Here is a 24,018-nt window from a genome sequence, read left to right as displayed (position 1 = left end):
TAGCAGCAGAAGCATTGATCTGCTACAATTACTGTATCTTAGCAGGGAAAGGAAGGCTCTAATTGCCTTTTAGCAAACACTCTATGTGCAGTGATCCCAGAGGACAGAAGCACTGTCTCAGTTCAATTCAGTTCAGTCGCTCAGTCGTGTCCGACTCTCTGTGACCCCATGAATCACAGCACGCCAGGCCTCCCTGTCCATCACCAACTCCTGGAGTTCACTCAAACTCATGTCCATCAAGTCGGTGATGCCATCCAGCCATCTCATTCTCTGTTGTCCCCTTCTCCTCCTGCCCCTAATCCTTCCCAGCATCAGAGCCTTTTCCAGTGAGTCAACTCGTCTCATGAAGTGGCCAAAGTATTGGAGTTTCAGCTTTAGCATCAGTCCTCCAATGAACACCCAGGATTGATCTCCTTTAGAATGGACTGGTTGGATCTCCTTGCAGTCCAAGGGACTCTCAAGAGTCCCTGTCTAGGGTGTGATAATAACCAGCTCTGAAATAGGAAACAAAAGGCATTTATTATATGATTTTTTTAGCTTGAATTTGGCCCTCTGATACCCAAAATAAGTATTTCTGTATAGTATCATATCACATAATTATTTATTTTAATCATTCTCCCACATTTTCTGTGTCACCATATTTAAAGCATTAACATAGGGTTTATGCTACTGTTCTAAGTAGGAAAGTGGTCAAATAATATACAGTTCTTCCTATAAAAAGGATATAGCAGTTAACTCAAAAAAGTTACAATTAACCATTTTTTCATTCAAATAATCATAATTTATCTATTAGAGAAACATGATTGTATCAGAAGACAATTTATATGTTAGGCAAATGTGGAGTGCTTAAAGATGGAAACATCTTCTGGGTTTAATAAAAATTTATGACTTTATTTTCTTCAGTTATTTTAGAATTTTGTACAAAGGTAATACAATCAGTCCATAATACATCATTCTAGATCATTTCTGGAAGTGCAAGCCCAAGTAAGATTGTATCTCTACCAAATTACAAAATTTTGACAAATCAATATCATATTCTCTAAGACAATATTATTCCTTCCTGTAAGTGTCATATATTACTTTAATGAGAATTTTACTTAAAAAGTATCATCTGAGAACCAAATCAAAACACCAGAGCTGTTTATAGGAGAATGAAGTTTTTTTGTACAATTTAATATGGCTTATACACTTATATCATGTTCTTTGGAATGAGTTCTTGGATGCAAGTTTCTGAGATTAGACGTAACAGGACAAGAGTGTGTAAAAGACAACTGCTTCATGTTGTTGTTAGTCTGAAATGAGGAGCCACTGCATGAGGGCTTTAAAATTCTTAGAGATCCAACAGGCAATATCAGTTTTAAATTAAAATAACTTTTCCAGTGTTACATCTTTACACATGTAGTGGAATCTGCAATGCTAGATGCCTGTCAATGTATGCTGATTCCCTTAGTATAGTACAATATACTATACTGTATAGTATATTACACAGTATATTGTATAGTATAGCCTGTCACCCTTCCTTTCATTTTAATAAAAAATAACAGTCTTCCTTTAAGCTGCTCATTTCTCAAAATCCATTTAATCCATATTTTAAAGTAAGTACAAGGGAACATATTGCCATGTAAGACAGACTGGGAAGACCTCAGGTTTTATACCGTTAACGCTGATGATTTCTTTGAAAAAACTGCTCTTGCTATTTCCTCTTACTAAAGCTAAATGTTCTTCAGACTCAAAATTTAATTTATATCTCATTATTCCACTGCTTCTTGATCTTTCTGAGCATTTGAAGATATTGTACTTTCTATTACTCCTTCTAGATAACTACTGAGACTGATTCTTTCCTGGTGATTATAGCTTGAGCTAAAATTGCCTTTCCTGGATTTTGAGGATGTGGTTTACATCTGTCTCATGTCTGTTTTGAGAATGAGATATTAGTAGATTTAAGTTCATCCTTCTCACTAAAGAATGTTCAGTTCAGTTCAGTCGCTCAGTCGTGTCTGACTCTTTGCGACCCCATGAATCACAGCACGCCAGGCCTCCCTGTCCATCACCAATTCCCAGAGTTCACTCAAACTCATGTCCATCAAGTCGGTGATGCCATCCAGCCATCTCATTCTCTGTCATCCCCTTCTCCTCATGCCCCCAATCCCTCCCAGCATCGGAGTCTTTTCCAGTGAGTCAACTCGTCGCATGAGGTGGCCAAAGTATTGGAGTTTCAGCCTTAGGACTAGTCCTTCCAATGAACACCCAGGATCGATCTCCTCTAGAATGGACTGGTTGGATCTCCTTGCAGTCCAAGGGACTCTCAAGAGTCTTCTCCAGCACCACAGTTCAAAAGCATCAATTCTTTGGCGATCAGCTTACTGCATAGATAACTTGATTGCTTCTGCACAAATAAGTGATTCACAATGGAAGACATTCTGCTAATGCACTAATCCATATGTTTATGTAGTTCATCAACAGATCACACTTCCGTTCATGAGAGCTGGGCATTGCTGCACGGCAGATGTGGTGCCATATGGATAGCTAAAACCTTGTTATGAAGTTCAAATATCTGTGGTGCTTCAACCTGTGCAATGTCTAGACAGCAATAGGAATAATCTCCTTATTCTTAAAGAATATTTTCACCAGCTGCAGAGTTCTCTCCTGACAGTTGTTTTGTTTCAGCACTTTGAAGCTGCCATTCCTCAGTCTCTCTTTATTTCAGTTTTTATTGAGAAGTCTTCTGTCAGTCTGATTGCTGCTCCTGTGAAGGTAATCTGCTTTCTTCATTGGCTGATGAACTGATCTTTTTTTCTTCTTTTTCGAACTTTTACAATGACATCTGGATGCTGTGGTCTTTCTGGATTCATTGGGCTTTATGTGTTTATGAAAAGTGAAAGTGAAGGTCGCTCAGTCATGTCCAGCTTTTTATGACCCCATGGACTGTACTGTCCATGGAATTCTCCAGGCCAGGATACTGTAGTGGGTAGCCTTTCCCTTCTCCAGGGGATCTTCCCAACCCAGGGATTGAACCCAGGTCTCCAACATTGCAGGCAGATTCTTTACCAGCTGAGCCACAAGGGAAGCCCAAGAATACTGCACTGGGTAGCCTATCCCTCCTCCAGCAGATCTTCCTGATCCAGGAATCGAACCAGGGTCTCCTGCAATGCAGGTGGAATCTTTACTAACTGAGATATGAGGGAAGCTTTTGTATCTATAGCTTGATATCTTTCATAACTTTTAGAGAATTTTTAAATTTTATTTATTTATTTTAATTAGAGGCTAATTACTTTACAATATTGTGGTAGTTTTTCCCATACATTGACATGAATCAGCCCCAGGTGTAGCATCAATATCTCCCCTCTCTCTTTTTGGATTCCAGTTTACAGGCATTTCAGACCATATCCTAGTTTCTCATATGTTTCTTCAGTTCAGTTGCTCAGTCGTGTCCGACTCTCTGCGACGCCACGAACCACAGCACGCCAGGCCTCCCTGTCCATCACCAAATCCCGGAGTTCACTCAAACTCACCTCCATCGAGTCAGTGATGCCATCCAGCATCTCATTCTCTGTCGTCCCCTTCTCCTCCTGCCCCCAATCCCTCTCAGCATCAGAGTCTTTTCCAGTGAGTCAACGCTTCGCATGAAGTGGCCAAAGTATTGGAGCTTCAGCTTCAGCATAAGTCCTTCCAATGAACACCCAGGATTGATCTCCTTCAGAATGGACTGGTTGGATCTCCTTGCAGTCCAAGGGACTCCCAAGAGTCTTCTCCAACACCACAGTTCAAAAGCATGAATTCTTCAGCGATCAGCTTTTTTCACAGTCCAACTCTCACATCCATACATGACTACTAGAAAAACCATAGCCTTGACTAGATGGACCTTGGTTGGCAAAATAATGTCTCTGCTTTTTAATATGCTGTCTAGGTTGGTCATAATTTTCCTTCCAAGGAGTAAGTGTCTTTTAATTTCATGGTTGCAATCAGCATCCACAGTGATTTTGGAGTCCAAAAATATAAAGTCTGACACTGTTTCCACTGTTTCCCCATCTATTTCCCATGAAGTGATGGGAAATGATGCCATGATCTTCGTTTTCTGAATGCTGAGCTGCAAGCCAACTTTTTCACTCTCCTCTTTCACTTTCATCAAGAGGCTTTTTAGTTCTTCTTCACTTTCTGCCATAAGGGTGGTGTCATCTGCATATCTGAGGTTGTTGATATTTCTCCCAGCAATCTTGATTCCAGCCTGTGCTTCTTCCAGCTCAGTGTTCCTCATGATGTTCTTATTTGATTCTATATTTTATATCCTTTTTCTATGCACACCTCATTCTGGATTTTTTTTATGACATATGCTCCAGTTTCCTAAATTTTCTCTTGTATTTTGTTTAATCTACTATAAACCTGAGTTTAAACACTGAGTACACTATTTCAAAATTGTAGTTTTATTGATCCAGAATTTTCTGTTTGGTTATTTCTCATAGACTTCATTCTTTGGAACATATTTTCAATCTTATCTTTTATTTTTTTGAATGCACTAAGTATATGATCATTAAAGCTGTGTATGATAATTCCAGTATCTGAAAACCCCATGAGTCTGTTTATAGCACTTTCTGTTTTTATTTGTATTTTTTTACCAATAGAAAAATACTCATCATGTGCCTGATCAATTTTAATTGAAAGCTAGACAGTAAACTAAAACTTGTAGAGAGAATTTGAGGTTTAGGATGATTTGTTTTCCTCCTGTGAGGATTTGCATTTCCTTCTGGGCTGTATCTAGAAATTCAGAATAATCTCAGTTGAATTTTAAGACCTGAAATGATTTGAGGGGCCAGGGCTGGTATACTTCTCAACAGTCTATCTGTTCTCCTATTCAGGGTTCCAGTTTGGATCATGAGTACTTAACCAGAGTCCTCCTCTTTAACAGGCTCTGAACGCTAAAGTTTTTATTCCCTTTTAGCCCTGAAAGTCTGTCAGAAGTTCTTTTCACCTTTCCAGCCTCTCAGTGCATTTTTCTGGAATCAACACAGCCCCCCACAGGGATACAGCAACCCCAAATGCTGGGCTCATTTCCAAGTTTTCTTCTTCCGTATCTTATCTTCAATTTACCATTGTCTTGCTAGGTCTCTCATGTCCTCAGGTTAGGATTTCCACTTTTAGGAAGAAAAAATTTATTGGACTCCCAATAAAATTTGAGTTTGAGGTAAAGAATGGATAACTTTTACAGTTTCTGTCCCATGTAATAATTGGAACAGACTTATACTGAGAACTTATTCTCTGTTTATCTGAGACTCGCGCTTCGGTGAATTTCCAGTGTTTTATCTGACAACCCTACTTCAGGCAGATTTATTTCCATATTTTTCCAGGTTGTCTAGATGTTCTTTGAATTACCTAGAACATCATTGCTGGAAGTGAAATTTCACTTTTGCTAACTGGTCAACAATCTTATGTTATTAAAAACATTTTTAAAGACAAATCACCAAATGAAAATTAACGGTTTCTTGAATCCTAGCTGCCATGAACTACATGTGTGACCTTGTATAAGTGGCCTTACATTTTTGGCCTCATTTTTCTTAAATGTAAAATAGGAGTGATAGATAACACTTATTGAGGCCTTGTTATATGCCAAGCATTATGCTAAGCATGTTTTAAAAGGGTTAATAATAATTGCCTCTACTTCATAGGGATTTTGTGAGAGCCAAATTAGAAAATAATTTTCTAATGAATGGTCTGGTGCATTTTAAAAGCTAATTAACTATTAAGACCAATTTGTTATAAATTTTAAACTAAATTGAACATTATACAAATACTAGGGCTACTACTATCATTGCATGCTGACGTTTCAAGTGCTACAACAGGCCTTCACGTGTGCACACTAAGTTGCTTCAGTCATGTCCAACTCTTTGTGACCCTATGGACTGTAGCCTGCCAGTCTCCTCTCACCAGGCTAGAATACTGGAGTGGGTTGCTGCGCCCTCCTCCAGGCCTACTAATCTCTAAAAAGTAGAGAGGCAGAAAAGCAATAGTGTTACTTTCTTTAAGTGTTACTGTAAGTGAAAGTCTATACTTTTTAAATACATGCCTCCCAATAAAAACTATAGTTGTAAGCATCCATATTTGTAGAGGTAGAAACTTCAGTTTTATTCCACTTTGTGATGAGCTAGTCACTCCTGCCCAGCTCTGAAAGTAAATTATATGCAGGTAAAAATAGCCAAAATGTTATAAGGCGATCAATTTCACATCCACCATTAACCTATAAGAGTTTAGGATGTAATATTCCTCTGAAAGGGTAAGAACTGCACCCTTTAAGTGGACCTTGGACTGGATCTTGACTCCCTACTCACGGCTTGATTAGACAGCTTTATGTAGGACATGCCTGACCAACTATACATGATAATCCTGTTGTACATAAATCAATATACAGTGAAGAAGGGCAACATGTATGTGTTGGCTACTTTGCACATACTAGGTTTCACACATTATTTCATCTGCTCTGTGCAACAGCCAAACACGAAACAGTGCATACAAAGCTGGCAATGGTCTCACCATTCTACATTAAGACTAAGGCTCAGAGAGTCTATATAACTCATTCTGTTAATGATGGGCAAGTCAAGAATTGGACTTGCATATATTTGATCCCATATTCCTACTCTTTCCTTAGATCACTTTTCCTTCCTAGACTTCTGTTACTCCATACATAATGAATCAAATAAACAACAAAATGATTATAACAGAGATGCCTTGTGGTCAAACTTTAAAGGCATTTTTAAATTATTGTTATTTTTAACCAGAAAAGCAGAGAAAGATAGAATTTCATCCCCCTTAGATGAAGTATCTGAAAAAACAACCAACAACCCTCTAATGTTTCTTGGCCTTTGCACCTTGATACTTTTCTCAGAGGCAGCAATAATAGCAACAGTGTAACAATGTCTTTATGCTTGAATCTATTCTAATATTCAATTTCAGTTCAGTTCAGTTGCTCAGTCATGTCTGACTCTTTGCAACCCCATGAACTGCAGCACACGCCAGGCCTTCCTGTCCATCACCAACTCCCGGAGCTTACCCAAACTCATGTCCATCGAGTCGGTGATGCCGTCCAACCATCTCATCCTCTGTTGTCCCCTTCTCCTCCTGCCCTCAATCTTTCCCAGCATCAGTGTCTTTTCAAATGAGTCAGCTCTTCGCATCAGGTGGCCAAAGTATTGGAGTTTCAGCTTCAACATCAGTCCTTCCAATGAACACCCAGGACTGATCTCCTTTAGGATGGACTGGTTGGATCTTCTTGCAGTCCAAGGGACTCTCAAGAGTCTTCTCCTACACCACATTTCAAAAGTTAGGTCATAGGAAATTATCTATGAAGCATTTGGACCTCTAGAATGTAATAGAGCACAACTGCACACAGCCCTTGCTGCTACTGCTACTGCCAAGTCGCTTCAGTCATGTCCGACTCTGTGCGACCCCATAGACGGCAGCCCACCAGGCTCCACCATCCCTGGGACTCTCCAGGCAAGAACACTGGAGTGGGTTGCCATTTCCTTCTCCCATGTGTGAAAGTGAAAAGTGAAAGTGAAGTCGCTCAGTCATGTCCGACTAGTAGCGACCCCATGGACTGCAGCCCACCAGGCTCCTCCGTCCATGCGATTTTCTAGGCAAGAGTACTGGAGTGGCTTGCCATTGCACACAGCCCTTAGCACATGGCTATTGCTGCCAGCGGTTACCCCCTCCACACATACCCGGTTATCAGGCAACAGTTAGTGTGAGACCACTAATGATCACTCAACCATTGCTCGGTGCCAGGCCCCTCCCCCAGGTGAGCAGGTCTCAGTGTTGTTGTTTAGTCTTTTAGTCATGTCTGACTCTTCACGACCCCACGAACTGGAGCCTGCCAGGCTCCTCTGTCCATGGGATTTCCCAGGCAAGAAAACTGGGGTGAGTTGCCATTTCCTTCTCCAGGGGATCTTCCAAACCCAGGGATCAAACCCACATCTCCTGCATTGCAGGTGGATTCTTTGCCACTGAACCACCTGGGAAGCCCAATTGTCAGTGAGTGACCATTAATAGTCCTTCTCAGCCTTTGGTTGGAACTGCAGTAGGGCCCTCCCCAAAGCGAGCTACTTTCAGCTTAGTGGCTCACTTAGCCAGTGGTCAGTGGAGGGGTGGTCATCAGGCAGAGTGAGGTAAGAGATGGAGACTTGGATTAGCAGGTGCACTGAGGGGCCCAGGGAACAGGCTGGGGGCTGTGTCCTGCAGAACTCCAGAGCCCTGGCCAAGGCCACCCACTGGTCTTGGTCCAAGCCTTGAAGCAGCACTGAACCTCTCCCTTATCCTTGTCTCCGTGACCTAATGGCAGCAGCAGTCTGCCTGTGGAGTCAGTGAGACTTGGCGCTGGCTATTTGGGCAGCTTAAGGAGCCCGAGGGCCAGATGAGTTCTGGGTGCCTGGCTCCCTCAGTGATGACAGCTGGCACAGTCTGGGGACCTGGCCCTGAGGGAGCCTCCAGCTGAGATCTGCCTCCTCTTAGCCACAATCTAGACCTCAGAAGGTGAAAGTTGTGCCTAGGGACCCAGCCCTTTCTTGTCAGAATGGAGAATTTGTTTGGTGGAGGTTTGTAGGGACATTGTTACATGACCGTGACCTGATCTCAAGAGCAAAGGATCTGACACCAAGAAGTGTGCAACAACTCACCATGCCCCTCCCTCACCTTTCCTAGAAAAGGGCTTTGCTGAAAGCTTTCAGGGAGTTTGGGGTTTTAAAGGCACAAGTCACCGTCTTCTTGCATGGCCCTCAATAAACCCTTCTCTGCTCCAAACCCTGATGTTTTGGTAATGATTAGCTTCACTGTGTGTTGGGCACATGGACTGGCATTTCAGTAATGAGGGCACTGTAGCTGCTCTTGGGTTAAGGAAGGCTGTGGAGTCAATCAAATGAAACCAATAGTTCATCAGTCATTTTTCAACAGGCATTTCTTGAGAACTGCTGCATTACATGTCACTGGAAATATAAAGATAAATAGTACCTAGTCTCCTTCTGGAAAAATTCAGTGTGCGGCTAATCAAACAGACCAGTTGAATGTAACTGTCACCAGAGTAGCATGGAATTTTGCAAGACAAAGTGATATTCTAAAATCCGTACCATAAATCATCTGTATATGATACTGTTCATGTGTCTTAACAATTGTAGGTACCTTCTCTGTAGAGCCCATCTCAAATTGTTATTCAGTTGCTCAGTTGTGTCCGACTCTTTGAGACCCATGGACTACAGCTCACCAGGCTTCCCTGTCCTTCACTATCTCCCAAAGTTTGCTTAAACTCATGTCCATTGAGTTAATGATGCCATCCAACTGTCTCATCCTCTGTCACCTCCTTCTCCTCCTTCCCTCAATTTTCTCAGCATCAGGTTGTTTTCCAGTGAGCCGGCTCTTCGCATCAGGTGGCCAAAGTGTTGGAGCTTCATTATCAGTCCTTCCAATGAGTATTCAGGGTTGATTCTCTTTAGAATTGAGTGTTTTGATCTCCTTGCTGTCCAAGGAACTCTCAAGAATTTCTCCAGTGCCAAAGTTCGAAAGCATCAGTTCTTTGGTGCTCAGCCTTCTTTATGGTTCAGGTCTCACATCCAAAAAACAATTGAGTATCTCTTTCAAGTTTGAATAGTAAGTCATTTTAAACTACAGGAGATATTTAGGTTAAATAAAAGGAATCCATTAGTAAATTAAGTTGCTGAATACTGGAATCTTAAAACACTTAAAAAAAAAAAACTTTGCCAGCAGATTTTCAGAAAACAATTATAATACTTTGACGGTTTCCATGAATTCTTGGCTCTGAATATGCACTGACTTTCTCACCTAGCAGTAGGATTCAATAAAAGATTGTATATAATTTCCCTAACCTTTTTATGTGAAAGTGTTGGAATAATTTACTTTGAAAAGAAAGCTAGTAGTGCCTTTCTGGGATACCTGCTATATAAAATTTTCTTCCACACAACTAAGCTTGAAGTGAGGCCATTTGGCTCCTCCATGCCCATCTCTCTGGCAGAGAGACTCATATTCTGAAATACAGTGACTCAGTGTGGTTCCCTGGTTCACTGCTCAGGGTGCCACCATGATCCCTTGTCATTGCTGTTCAGCCACTCAGTCATGTCCCACTCTTTGCAACCCCGTGTACTGCAGCATGCCAGGCTTCCCTGTTCTTCACCATCTCCTGGAGTTTGCTCAAACTCACGTCCATTGAGTCAGTGATGCCATCCAACCATCTCATCCTCTCTTGTACCCTTTTCCTGCCTTCAATCTTTTCCAGCATCAGAGTCCTTTCCAATAAGCTGGCTCTTCACGTGATATGGCCAAAATATTGGAGCTTCAGCATCAGTCCTTCCAATGAATATTCAGGATTGATTTCCTTTAGGATTGACTGATCTCCTTGCTGTCCAAGGGACTCTCAGGAGCCTTCTCCAGCACCACAGTTCGAAGGGATTAATTCTTTGGTGCTCAGCCTTATTTTATTGTCCAGTTCTCACATCCATACATGACTCCTGGAAAAACCATAGCTTTGACTATATGGACCTTTGTAGGCAAAGTAATGTCTCTGTTTTTTAATACACTGTCTAGGTTTGTCATTGCTTTCCTTCCAAGGAGCAAGCATCTTTTAATCTCATGGCTGCAGTCATCATCCACAGTGATTTTGGAGCCCAAGAAAATACCTACTTCTCAAGCTAAAACAGTAATATTGACTTAGCCAAAAATTTGTTTAGGTTTTTCTGTAATCGGGATGTGTAGACTTACAGATCTCTGTGTGTAGACCTTATGTGGGGTGCCTTGGAGAATATGGAACTAAGTTGTAAGATTGTCCACCAAGAGCTTAAAAGGCAATCAACAGATATGCAAAATCATTGCACCACAAGGATGAAGAAGAAAGGAAATTTAAAATATTGATATTTTAAAGTAAAGTAAGAATATGTCTACTTTTGTAAATATCTGGCAGTGGAAAATCTTAACAACTACAGTTCAACGGATTTTAAAAAAACTAAATACAAGTGGCTAATTAAAATTCTATTAAAAATATTTAATCTCACTAGTAATCAAATAGAATAAAAATGAGATGCTATTTTAAGCTTATATTTAATTGATAATGTTCAATGTTAGCAAGGATTAAAGAGTTGATCAGAGTTACATTTTCTGGTGGAAGTATACAGTGCTTTGTAGAAAGCAATTTGGCCACAGAAAGGGAGAATCCTTAAATAGTCCTATCTTCTAAGGAAGAATATTGCAATTCTCATATGCTTTATATGATATATTGAAAGAAACTTTTCTGTATCATCTAGGTTTAGGTTGAGCTACATACTAGAAACCCCCAAATAACAAGGGTAAACAGCATAAATGTGATCTGCAAGGGAGGCTACAAAACGTTCTTTAGCTGGGCATTACTACCCAAAATAATATTGAAATTCAGTCATTAAGGAGGAAAGGGAAAATGAGTGTTGGTAGATAAATAGCAGTTTTTGCTCCATTATCCTAGAGAACAAACTTGAACTTAAAATAATTTTCAAAAAGGCATTAATTTTAAGGGAAAATCCCAAATTTCCAAGATGAGGAAAATATTTTCAAGTTACAAATTGATTCGGATTCCATCGAACAAGGAATGTTATCTACAAAGCTTTGAATTGATGGTTGTTCAATCGCTAAACTGTGTCTGACTCTTTGCGATCTCATGGGCTGTTGCATGTCAGGCTTCCCTGTCCTTCTCCCAGAGTTTGCTCAAACTCATGTCCATTGAGTGAGTGATGCCATCCAATCTTCTCATCCTCTGTCACCTCCTTCTCCTGTGGCCCTCAGTCTTTCCCAGCATCAGGGTCTTAGATGGTTGAACATGCTTTATTAATAATTTACTTTAAAAAGCAAAAGATGTTATCATATAAAGTGTATACACTCAAGTATGCAAAACACACTCTTAAAGGTGTTTTTTATACTTTACTTCATTGTCCATATTTTCCATATGAACATATTAAAATGAAAATTTAAGACATTATTTTTAATACATTATAATTGAAGACAAATTCCCAGATTTGAGAAACAGGAACTCAAATTGGGAGAGTCCTCATGTTGTTCTAGACAAAATTAATATAAGGGACTAAGATAAACCCCAATAAATTTTTCAAATTTAAAGAGAAAAAAACCTATTAACAGTGAATTGGGAAAAGCAGGTCCCCTTCCAATGAACCAAACTCAATTTGGCCAAGGATTTTGTCCTCTACAAAACAAAATGCCAAAAAGTTATGGAGTTTCCACATTATTATCTAGTCATCATCATCAGAAAATATGCCTCTCTTCTGTGTATTTCAATAATTTCTCAAAGTCTTCCTTCAAATTACCAAGAGAGTAATCACAATGAATTCAATAAGAGGATATTATAGAAGAAACAGGCTGGTAGTAATCACCAAATCACCTAAAATCTTAAAACTGAGGGTTTAAAATCAATAACTTCTAATGGGATAGGATGAATGCTGAGAAGTCTAAATGAAATATTTAACATGGGTTCAAAAACACTAAGACCAAAACAAATTTTGATGATGCACATTCAGAAAAAAGTTGGACCATGAGGCCACAAGTGAAGCACGGCTGCCAGGGGTGGCTGCCTGGGTGGGAGGAATTGGGTGGCAGTTCCTAGGGGTGTCCTCTCTGGCCCTGGCCTTTTCTTCCGGGGTTACACCCTACTTCTCAGTCCCATTTTATTTTTGTCTTTCAGCTGAAACTAAGATCTGCTTCAAATACTACCATGGAGTGAGTGGAGCCTTGAGAGCCACCACCCCCAGTGTCACCGTCAAAAACTCAGCAGCTCCTGTAAGTCCTGTGTCCTCCCCTTTTGTCCTCCTCTTAGAACTCACTCTGGTGCTTCTTTACTTTGCTGTTCTGTTCTTATGTTTTAGTGTGTGTGTGCTGGGGGTGGGGAATCTCCACACAAATATGGAGATGTACTGATAGATTCTGAATGGGCAGACAGACAGAAACACATCTCAAAATCATGCAATGAAATGAGATCCCAAATAAACTTATCAGAATGCATACATCCCACTTTTTGTTAGAGAAATATTAGGCTTCATTATACAACCAGATGTTTCTAATAGACTCACACATAATTGGGCTTCCCAGGTGGCGTTAGTGGTAAAGAACCCACCTGGCAACAGAGGAGACATAAGAGATGCAGGTTCGGTCCCTGGGTCAGCAAAATCCCCTTGAGGATATGGCAACCCACTCCAGTATTCTTGCCTGGAGACTCCTATGGACAGAGGAGCCTGGCGGGCTACAGTCTGTAGGGTCACAAAGGGTCAGACACAACTGAAGTGACTTAGCACGCACGCGTAATTGCAGTGAATAAAAGTCTCTCTTAGGAATACATTTTTTTAATTCCTTGATGTTAAATATTTAAATTACTGTATGTTTAAATTTTTTAGGCTTACGGTAAATTGCTGGAATAGAATTTAAAGTTTTAGACTGATTTTAGTCATAGAATTATAAAATGATAGGCCTAGAAAAGACTGGAACCTCTGGTCCTTTTCTTCTTTTCTTTGTATAAATGAGGAAAGTGTAATTTTACCGAGGAATTTACGTAATATACTTAGGGTCACACAGTTAGCTAGTTGCAGATTGGAGATTTAAATCACACCATTTCCTACTTGGTGGCTCTGTTGAGTACTATGGTGATAAATGCTCTCTTTTCCTAAATTACAGTTTGGTTTTATCTTTGTTGATGCTTGTTACCTTTATTCTCAGTTCATCAGATGAGGCTAACTTAAATCTTACAAATGGCATTCCTTTTCCTTTCATGTAAATTAAAAATGACTGACTGGGGAAAGTTGAATGGAAACCACTGGGGACTTTGTAAGTAGTATATCACTTTTACTTACTGCTGCTGCTGCTGCTAAGTCACTTCAGTCGTGTCCGACTCTGTGTGACCCCATAGGCGGCAGCTCACCAGGCTCCCCCGTCCCTGGGATTCTCCAGGCAAGAACACTGGAGTGGGTTGCCATTTCCTTCTCCAAAAGATTTGAGGGTTTTTTTTCCCCTATGCAAAAAGAAAGAGAGAAAAATTGAATGAGAAATGAAATAAGAATGATTTAGAAAGAACCTCAGGTCTAAAAGACACCATTTGCTGTTTCACAAATCATTTCTTCCATGTGCTAAAGATGATTGTGTTGAGTCCTCAGTGGGAGCAGTAGGACAAACAGGCTTGGGAACCAGTAGCCTGTCTGCCTCCATCCTGACAGGTGAAGCAGAACTGGACTTGGGCTGGGGCAGGGCTTTCCAGGACTTCCCATGAGGGGACACACAGAAGGAGGGGCAGGGAGAAGAGAAGGAGGGACCAGCTATACTGTTCACTGGCTCTACCATTTCTCCCTACCCTCACCCTGTCTACTTATATGTGATGTCTGTCACTTTATGAGGTGGGTCAGAACTCTTAAGTGTGATAATCTGAGGACATATCCCCAGAGTGGTGAGCCCAACTTCCAGGCCCATTTGTAAGGACCATCCCCCAAAGAGGGGAGCTGATTGTCCAGGCAGGAGGAGCAACAGAATAGAAGCAGTGAAACTGGAGCTGAATATTGAGGTGAACAAAGCAAGAGAGAAGGAAGAGGGTGAAGGCAGAGTCTAGCTGATTCAGGAAGAGCCCTCCAGACAGGTTTGGCCGGTTTTCGCCATAGCACAGCAAGTCAAGTATTGGGGCAGTTTCTCCCAGACACCTGAATTCCTCAGCCAAGATGGGCCTTGCCCAGGGATGGGACTGGCCTGCTGGCTCAAGGCTAGAATGGGAGAGGAGAGCTCCTCACCTTCTGCTCAGGTGGGCTGCTATGGGTGTGTCCAGCCCTGGAATTCCAGTGAATTCTTATCTTCTGGGAAGTCCTTTTTGGAGGAAGCTCTCTGGGGCATTTGGCTTCTCTGCCTACTGGGAACTCCAGATTTAACCTGTTCCTCAGACTAATGCAAAATGTGATATACATCTCAGAGAGGTATACAGTTCAGTTCAGTTCAGTTCAGTCGCTCAGTCGTGTCCGACTCTCCGCGACCCCATGAATCACAGCACGCCAGGCCTCCCTGTCCATCACCAACTCCCGGAGTTCACTCAAACTCATGTCCACAGAGTCGGTGATGCCATCCAGCCTAAGCCTAAAAAAATACAAGGTGCCAGGTACCCGGAAAACTGCCTAAGGTTACACTGAGGAAAAGCCCTCTTTGAGATGAGATCAGTTTGTCACCTGGCGTAGGCTTTCCAGGGGGTGTGACATCAGAGACACGGGCTTAGGTCTGAGGAGAGGAAGCATCAGGTCATTTGACAGGCAGGTTAAGGAGCTGGCCTGCTTCTGAGTCAGCACTGACCCCACCGCGTTATTCCATCTGTGCTCCCTGGCTTATGCTTAAAATGCAGACATCTGGAAACACTGACATGTTACTGTTGTCCTGTTTTCTTCTCCAAAGTTACTTTCTTATATAAATCAGTAGACACGTGGGTTGACACTTTAATGTACTTTCCATACACAACTTTTGTTTCTTTTCTTAATCTGAGAGCCTGACCTCCAAGCCCATGTGATGCCAGGAGTGGAAAGTAATCTTCCCACTGCCTCATCCGTGATGAGTCCTATGGCAGAAGGGAGGATGCACTTTCCTGCAAGACAGCCTTTTAACGTGCAGTTGGATTTTGTGATAGTTAAACTCCTGGTGGCCTTTATTATCCTGTACCATGTGTACTCTTCAAAGGCACTTTACTTGTATTGTTCTAATTGATTCATGGCACATTGGTGAGACAGTTGGGAAGTGTCTTTTTTGTTAAGTGACCATTGGCTATGTGGTTGTGGAGTTGAATTTAATCTAGCCTTTGCTTTCTGAACTCAGTTTAGTTTTTGAACTTTGCCTTTGCATTTGGTCTGTGGACTCAAGCTCACTGTTTCTAAGGGGAAGTGCTATTCAATTTTTCCAAAACCAGCTTGTCAATAAACTCTGAGTATCCATTTTTAAACTGAGGATTGCTGGTGCTGCCCTGATCTCTTATGAAGAGTTGTTTCTCTATGGCCATTCTATCATGTCCCAGTTTTGGTGGCTAGAAGTCCAAGATCAAGGTGTTTGCAGGGTTGGTTTATTTTTATGCCTCTCTTCTTGCCTTGTAGACCACTGTCTTCTCATTATGTACAAAATTGTCTTTTTCTCTATGTGCCTGAATCCTTGGCATCTCTTCTTGTTCTTATAAGGACACCAGTCCTATTGGATCAGGACCCAACTCTAAAGACCTCATTTAACATTAATTACCTCTCTAAAGGCACAGTCTCCAAACACAGGGAGTTAGGATTTAAACAAATGAATTTGGTCGGGGGGACACAATTCAGTCCATAACAGAGACCCACTCTCTCCTTGGGCTGGCTTAACAAAGTTTACCCCAGTCATCTGCTGCACAGCCCCTGTGCTCCAGCAATAATAGTCCATGTGTCTGTCTGTTAACTGTGATTGCACACACACACACACGATTCTTATTTTCTTGGACTCTTTAATGAAACAACACTGGAGAAGACCCCTGATCTAAAAGAACCAGTCCTGTCTCCCCTAGTCATACACACACACACACACACACACGCTTCCCAGGTAGCTCTAGTGATAAAAAAAAAAAAAAAAGAAAACCAGCCTGCCAATGCAGGAGACGTAACAGATGCTGGTTCAGTCCCTGGGTCAGGAAGATCCCTGGGAGGAGGGCATGACACCCCTCCCCAGTATTCTTGCCTGGTGAATCCCATGGACAGAGGAGCCTGGTAGGCCACAGTCCACAGGGTCACAAAGAGTCAGACACAACTGAAGCAGCTTAGCACACATGCAGGCATATACACATATATGTATATATTCAGTTATATATATTGTTTTTATTTAGATGAACTTGATCCTTTCTATACAGCCCAATAAACCAACTTTATACTCATCAATTATAATACTAACCATGAAACACTAGAGATTTTTAGAACTACAATGAAGACCAAAATAAGTATAAAAGGTATCACCATTTTTAACTTTTAAAAAAATACACAAATAGTATACCCTCTTTGGAAATACTTATAAACAAAGAGGAGAAGATCACTTGTAATTCCACCACTCAAAAGAGCCTCAGGAACTTGTCAAAAGGAAGGGATTTTGATTGCCTCTGACCTTGGAGCCGGCTTTTGGAGTAAGGTTAACAAGTGTCCTGGGGAGAGGGTGACCAGCCAGCCCCTGGGCTCCATGGGCCTCAGAGCCAGTCAGCTGTGGCTTTTACACAGAAAGTGCCCGATAAATGGCCGTCAGGTTGATGAAAGTCTAGCCAAAAACATTCTGGTTTTCAAATTCTAAATGGCCTTTCTATAAAAAGTTTGCTTTTTTTTTTTTTTAACATTTCACTGAGGGATAAGAAATCTCAAATTATAAAGATGCTGACTTCAGATTTGTACCTTTAAACTCAAGTGTTCAAATCAGCGGTCACACTCTGGGAAAAGCACTCCTTCAGGGAAAGAGTCTGAGAGAAAGTAAGTAAATTAAATCTGACCCATGAGCAGAATGAACGAAGGCAGTGTGTCGAGCATCCAGTAGGTCAGAGATACTTGGGACTGGCAAGGAGGGTCCAGGTTCTCCCCTACTTCAAGCAGGAAAATAACCCCTAGTCCGCACTGGTTTAGATGCTGGCCAGAGAGAGAAGCACAGCCCAGGTGGTCTCCTCCCCATACCCAGAGGGCTGCCTTCCATTACACCGGCCACTTTTCAGACGTAATTAAAAGTTCCATGGTTATCCTGTACAACAAATTGACATCAGGGCTTTTGCCTTTCTTGGTCTATGCAGAAAGCAAAGTCCAGGTTGATTAACAGGCAGATTAACTCTACTCTTTTAATTTCTTTGGTTCAAAATGCATGATCTGCAAGACTGACCCAAGGAGCCGAGCCCTCAAATGTGCTTACTCCAAGGTTTGTTGCTCCCCCTGCCCCTCACAATAATTAATCTTGGGTCTAGTAGATCATTAGGTCTGACCCCTTTCAACCACCTGAACTGAGCCCAGGATTTAAGGTTGCCCATTGGGCTGCCTAGGGAGGGATCCCCACTTTTAGATTAGGGTTCTTCTCCAGGGCTTTTTCATTAAGGAGTCCCAAAACTCAGAAGCCAATCCTTGCATCTTAGTCACAGAGATTAATCTTTTTTCTCCTTTGGAGTTTGCCTATGTTGCTCTTAACAGAGGTAGCAGAAGCCCTTAAATGAGTAAAGTCCTCAGGCATGTGAGGGTGTAAAGGCTCTGTCTGTGCCCAGCCAAGGGTAAGTCAGAAATATCAGGCAGCGCTAGGATTGAGAGCAGAGTCTGACCCTTAGAGTTTTCTTATACCTCCCCCAGGGCTGTGGACAGTTTCCCTGCCCATATTCTTGACCACAATTCACTTTGGCGAAAATGGCTGCTCTGACAGAACCTAAAGAGGACGGCATTTCAGAAGAGGTTAGTATAACCTTAGCACTAGTACTTCAGTTTATGGGTTCAGGTATTTGTTCACCCAGATAGATGCATGTTCTCATAGCCACTACAGGTCATTTTAAAGAACTCCCTGAGTTTCATCGGAGCCTCTCTAATTTTTTAGCCAACTCTATAGTTTGTGTGTGTTACACTTTCAAATGACCAAAAAAAAAAGAAATCTTGCTTAAAATTGTCAACATTAACCTAATATGTTTTTCTTAATCTTTTGAAAGTATTATCCTTTTTTCTTTCTAGACCCTTTCTAGCAATTTGTAAGTTTCTTTAATTGCCTTTTTCTAAAGCCTTAGCCAAAATGAGGTGATTTTGCTTTCTTAGGGCATAGTGACTCCTGGTGAGGAGAAATAAGGAGGTTTTCTCAACCGGGAGACTAACATTTCAAAGAGTTGTTTATAACCTGGAACAACCATGCGGTTTATGGATAGAGTTCTCTCAGATAACCTGCTTTAGGAAGATTCTGCATTGTGCCCTCAGACGTCCCAAATTTGCCTTTTTGAAACACTTTGAACTGAAAAGAAAGATATGGATAACCTTCATTCCAGATGTAGGACTTGGGGGTAATTATTGCTTATTTGGAGGGAGGGGTGCACGTGCACAAATATGCTATCCACTTCATTGAACATTAGTTCACTTTGTTGAACTAATAGGAGCAAGAAGTGATGATCACACTGAAGTCAAACAAAACTGGATTCAAATCTCTGCTGTCTGACTTACTAGCTGTGGGCATTTGAAGGGCAGAAAAGGCATTTCTTCAAGCCAATAGCATACCCAACCCCAACAATTATTTGGCATTTTTTACCTTATGCCTTTGTAAACTTAATTCCCACTCTTAAAATCTTTTCTTGAATAATGTAGGGAAACAATGGAATAAAGTAATGGATAATATCGTTTTCTCATATATTTTCTTCTTGCTTGGGCTGTGCAAATTAAAATGGGACTAACGCTTTTCTCACTCATTTAACAAGAGTTTGTTGCCAAGTATTAGAGAAAATACCCCACTGCTCTGTATTTCCTAAACAGTAAAACAGAGATGCCAGGAAATGAATTTATACTCCTGACCATCAGAATTACTCATGTAGATTTAAGGCCCAGATGTGGTAGTTATGGGTCCTGAGTTTTGTCCTCTACAAGTTTAATCCTGAATAAAGGCATGAACAAAAATCAGTGACCACTGTTCTTATTATCCATAATCGCACTATCAAACGCAGCTAAGAGATAATTCTATTGCATTTCTTGATGGCTTCCATATTCATTTTAAAGAGACAATCTATCCCACATTCTGGCCTCTCGGTTCCTATGGCCAACCTTCCTAAGCCATTGACTCCCATGGTTCTAATCTAGGTCTTCCCAACATGAGTGGTTGCATCACTTCCAAATGCTTAGATCCCAGTGTACCACTCTTAGACCATCATCTCCCCACTCTGCAGCTCACTGGCCTGCCCCAAGTCTGTTGATCTTAACTACATGATCACACACATGTTTCACCTCCCTCTTAGCCTTATCGCTGACCTATTCATCTCTTTGTCACTCTCACCTGGCAAAGTCCAACCATGGTTAAACCCAATTTTGCCCACCCTTTTTCTAGGAAGTAAAAGAATTTTTATAACTACAAATCTCAAGAGCCCTCTAGCACTCCCAAGGAGCACTCAACTTTTCCCACATTTAAAGAAGGCTATTTCATATTTTCTTCTTTTTCCTCAAATCTATAGCACCTGTCCCCTCTCCACCATGCTGACCTGCTTTCCTTCGCCGAGAAAATGGAGGCCATCAGACCCCAATCAGCTTGCCTTCATGCGGCCCACTGTGCTAGCCTACCTGAACGTGGGCTCACAAGCTCTGTTCCTTCTCATTCCCACTGTCTCGGGTCAACCTGTCAATTTATACATAGGATCCTAGCTCATTTTGCCTTCTTAGAAACTCTGATCCTGAGATTAGTATCTGTCTCCTGCATAGCCAGTTCTCCTCTCTGTTGGAACTTTCTCAGCTCATCGTGTAATGTTTCTGCTCACAATTGGCTTTTCTGGACAGCATTCTTTCCCTAACCTTCCAGTCCTAGGTGGCCTGCCCCCACCTGCGCTGCCCCCTCCTTTTCCATGCATTTCTAGTATCACTGGTTGTCTTTCCCAGCCTTGAGTTCAGCAAGCCAGTCTGCTCTTAGGGCCTTTGCTCTTCACGTGAGGAACAGTTCCCCCAGATATTGAAGTGGCTTACTCCATCTTTTCATTTAGGATTTTTCTCAGCGTCACCTTCTCAGTGGTCTCTGTAAGCACCCAATGTAAAAGAGTCTCTACACACATACAGGCACTCTCCAGGCTCCACCATGCTTTGTTTTCACTCATGGTGCTCATGGTGCAATTTCTGTGTTTGGTCCCTCTATTAAAGTATAACCTCTAAGATCAAGGATGCAGTTGCCTGTCCTATTCAGAGCTGGTTCCCAGCACCAGCTAGAATAATACCTGGCATGTGGCAGGCCATCCATAAAATATTTGTACCCAATAGCTATGGTCCGAAGCCCTGCCTTGGCCTTTTAACTTCTCTGAGGGAGGCTCCATTTCTGAATCTACAGCAATATAGAGGGATGATAAAATAAGACCTATTTCATTGGACTGTTAAAAGGTTGTCTGAGGATAAGATGAAATGATGTCAGGGATAGTTTCAGCACTGGCCCAGCATGTAGTGAGGATACAGAAAGAATTGATTGGTATTATGAGTCTCATGAGCAGATCCTGTTTCTCTGTGGGTCTCCTCCAGCTTTCTGGTTGCAAAAATACATAGATTTCAGTATCAGTATCATATAGAGAAGCTGAATGCATATTTGGACAATATACAGAAAAATTAAAGGTGCCAAAAATAATGAGTTAGTACCTATAAGAATGGGTTTAATCCCTTCATTCAAGGTATTTTAAGAGGAAATCACTGTCTTGTAAACAGTAGCTGTGGGATGGATGGAGAATAGTTCAAAATGGTGGCTGAACTGTGGATTGTAGTTAAATAAATATTTGTGAGAGAAGAACTAGACCAGAAGTACTTCAGTTTACTTCTTGTGCCCAAATGAGTCTGTGGCTTAGAGACATTGTCTTAGAAGAGCACAATGTAGGCAACCAGAGAGTGGGCCTGGGCTTCCCACACAGCCCCTGGAAAAGCAGAGAGGAGAGATAAGAGGTTCTTGATGCTCACCAGTTTTTAATGAAAGAGTAAGAACTCTCTTCCAGATATGAGATAAAGGGAAGTACCCACTCATCACATCATCCAGCAAGTTTTAGGAGGAGGAACCTCCACGGTGTATCTAGGGGAGGGCAGCTGTTGCTGCTGTGGGGGTATGAGGGCCCTGACGTGGCAGAGAACCCCGGGCATCTGTGGACCTAAGTGGGCTTTTCTTAGTTTTTCATGGAATATGAGTATCTGTGTGCCATGTCATGGGACAGCAGACATTGCCCTAGAGAAAGACACACATTTTGCTTAGAACCTAAACACATTTTTATATTTTAAAATACACCTTAGAAAATTTAAAGCAAGTCATTGAGGAGATAGTTTATATGAAAGTAAAATCAATTTATAGGCATCTTTTAGGAGCATCATTCATTCTTCAAGGAGTAAATATTGTCGCAGTCTCAGCACACACTCCTGTAACTGAGCCGTGCACATCCCTCCCTGGTGAGCCCTCACATTGCCTGTCTGTTTAGTCAAAGGGAGTAAGTGGCTGCAAAGAGCTCTGTGCAAAATGCAGCCCTTGTCTTCCACTGATCAGACTGTCTGACCCAGATGAAAAGTCAGCTGACATACTTCCTATGATCTAATTTACCCAAAGCTTTGCAGTACATTATTATTTTTTTAATTGGAGGATAATTGCTTTACAATGTTATGTTGGTTTCTGCTGTACAACAACACGAATCAGGCATAATTGTGTGTATATATATATATATCCCCTCTGTCTTGCTCCTCCCTCCATCCACATCCCACCCCTCTAGGTCATCACAAATATCATATATTAATACACATATATGGAATCCAGAAAAATAGTACTGATGAACCTATTTTCAGGGAAAAGATGAAGAGGCAGATGTAGAGAATGGACTTGTGGACACAGCAGAGGAAGGGGAGGTGGGACAAATTGAAAATGTAGTATTGACATATATACACTATCATGTGCAATACATTAATTTAATAGCTATTTTTAATAAGTAGAATTAAAGCAAGTTTTTTTTTTTCCTTCAACCACATAGATTTAGATACAAAGACCAAACTTGTCACTCTTCCATCCTTAGCTGGACTTACTGGTGGTAAATGACAAAAGCTAGGTCTGAAGGACAGTGATTTTGAGGAATTTAATAGTCTGTAAGAATGTGATTCTAAATTTAAAGAGTACAAAGAAAGAGATCAGCCAAAAGAACTTCTCTTTTTTCCTCAACACCCACTTCTAATCAGTCACCAAGTTCTATCCCTTTACTATCTAATGGTACAAGCCTCTCCTCTCCCCTCTGCCCTTCTAATCATATTGTCAAAACTCTCATCAGCTGTCTCCAGGTTAGTTCTCTGCCTCTGTCTTGGGCTTTCTAAATTCAGTCTTCTCAACTTGGGACCCACCATGGACTTGATGACAAAAACTTGGCCTCTGTGTACCAGTGACAAATTGAATCTCAGAGACAGAGTTTTAGATGAAGTAGAAAAGATTAGCCTTATTGCTTTGCCAGGCAGAGAAGATCACAGGGCTTGTGCCCCTCAAAAACTGTGTATTCCAACTGAGGAGGATTTAGTGAGGAGTTTTAGAGTAATAGTTCAAGGGTAGGCTTGCTGTTAAGATTAGGGTATGGCAGGGCCTGCACTCCTTTTATCTAGTATCAAGTAATCTATTGATGAACTTCTCTGGTTCCATTAATCTGGCCTCAGGTAGTCTTTTCTAGAATGAAGAATGCTGACATCTTCCATTTGTTGAGGGTTTTAATTCTGTAAAGAGCTCAAAGATCTTGTTATGAGTATCCCTTGAGGCAGAACCAGGACCATGCTCTAAGGCTGCACTATTGTTTCATGCAGCCATGCATGAAATTGTTTCATGTTGTTTCATGAAACATGAAACAAGAATTGTTTCATGACTGCATGAAACAATAGGGCTTCCCTAGTGCTCAGCCGGTAAAGAATCCACCTGCAATGTGGGAGACCTGGGTTCTACCCCTGGCTGCTCCCATTCCCTGCTTAACCTCATAGCCATCAAAAATTAATTAAAATATCCCAAACATGACATGAGCTGGACAAAGGTCAAGCTGGAATCAAGATTGTCGGGAGAAATATCAATAACCTCAGATATGCAGGGACTTCCCTCATAGCTCAGCTAGTAAAGAATATGCCTGCAATGTGGGAAACCTGGGTTTGATCCCTGGATTGAGAAGATACCCTGGAGAAGGAAACGACTACCCACTCCAGTATTCTGGTCTGGAGAATTCCATGGAGAAGTCCATGGGGCAGCAAAGAGTTGGACAGGACTGAGCGACTTTCACTTCACTTCACTTCACTTCAGATATGCAGATGACACCACCCTTATGAC

The 24,018-nt window shown here is 41.5% G+C and overlaps 1 protein-coding gene across 2 annotated transcripts in view; it reads left to right on the top strand.

Annotated features, from left to right (window-relative positions):
• The window catches only part of HECW1 (HECT, C2 and WW domain containing E3 ubiquitin protein ligase 1), a 478,550-nt gene that overhangs the window by 248,165 nt on the left and 206,367 nt on the right, over nucleotides 1–24,018 (top strand). For both annotated transcript variants that reach the window (XM_088834636.1, XM_088834637.1), the window contains one exon: nucleotides 12,710–12,804. In XM_088834636.1, the coding sequence (XP_088690762.1) occupies nucleotides 12,710–12,804 (95 nt within the window). The remainder of the gene's footprint in view (nucleotides 1–12,709; nucleotides 12,805–24,018) is intronic.

The sequence above is a fragment of the Moschus berezovskii genome, chromosome 3, assembly GCF_049115385.1.
Source record: "Moschus berezovskii isolate FMDL1 chromosome 3, NW_MosBer_1.0, whole genome shotgun sequence".
In the NCBI taxonomy this organism is placed as follows: Eukaryota; Metazoa; Chordata; class Mammalia; order Artiodactyla; family Moschidae; genus Moschus; species Moschus berezovskii.
This window is presented reverse-complemented; position numbering and strand designations above follow the sequence as displayed.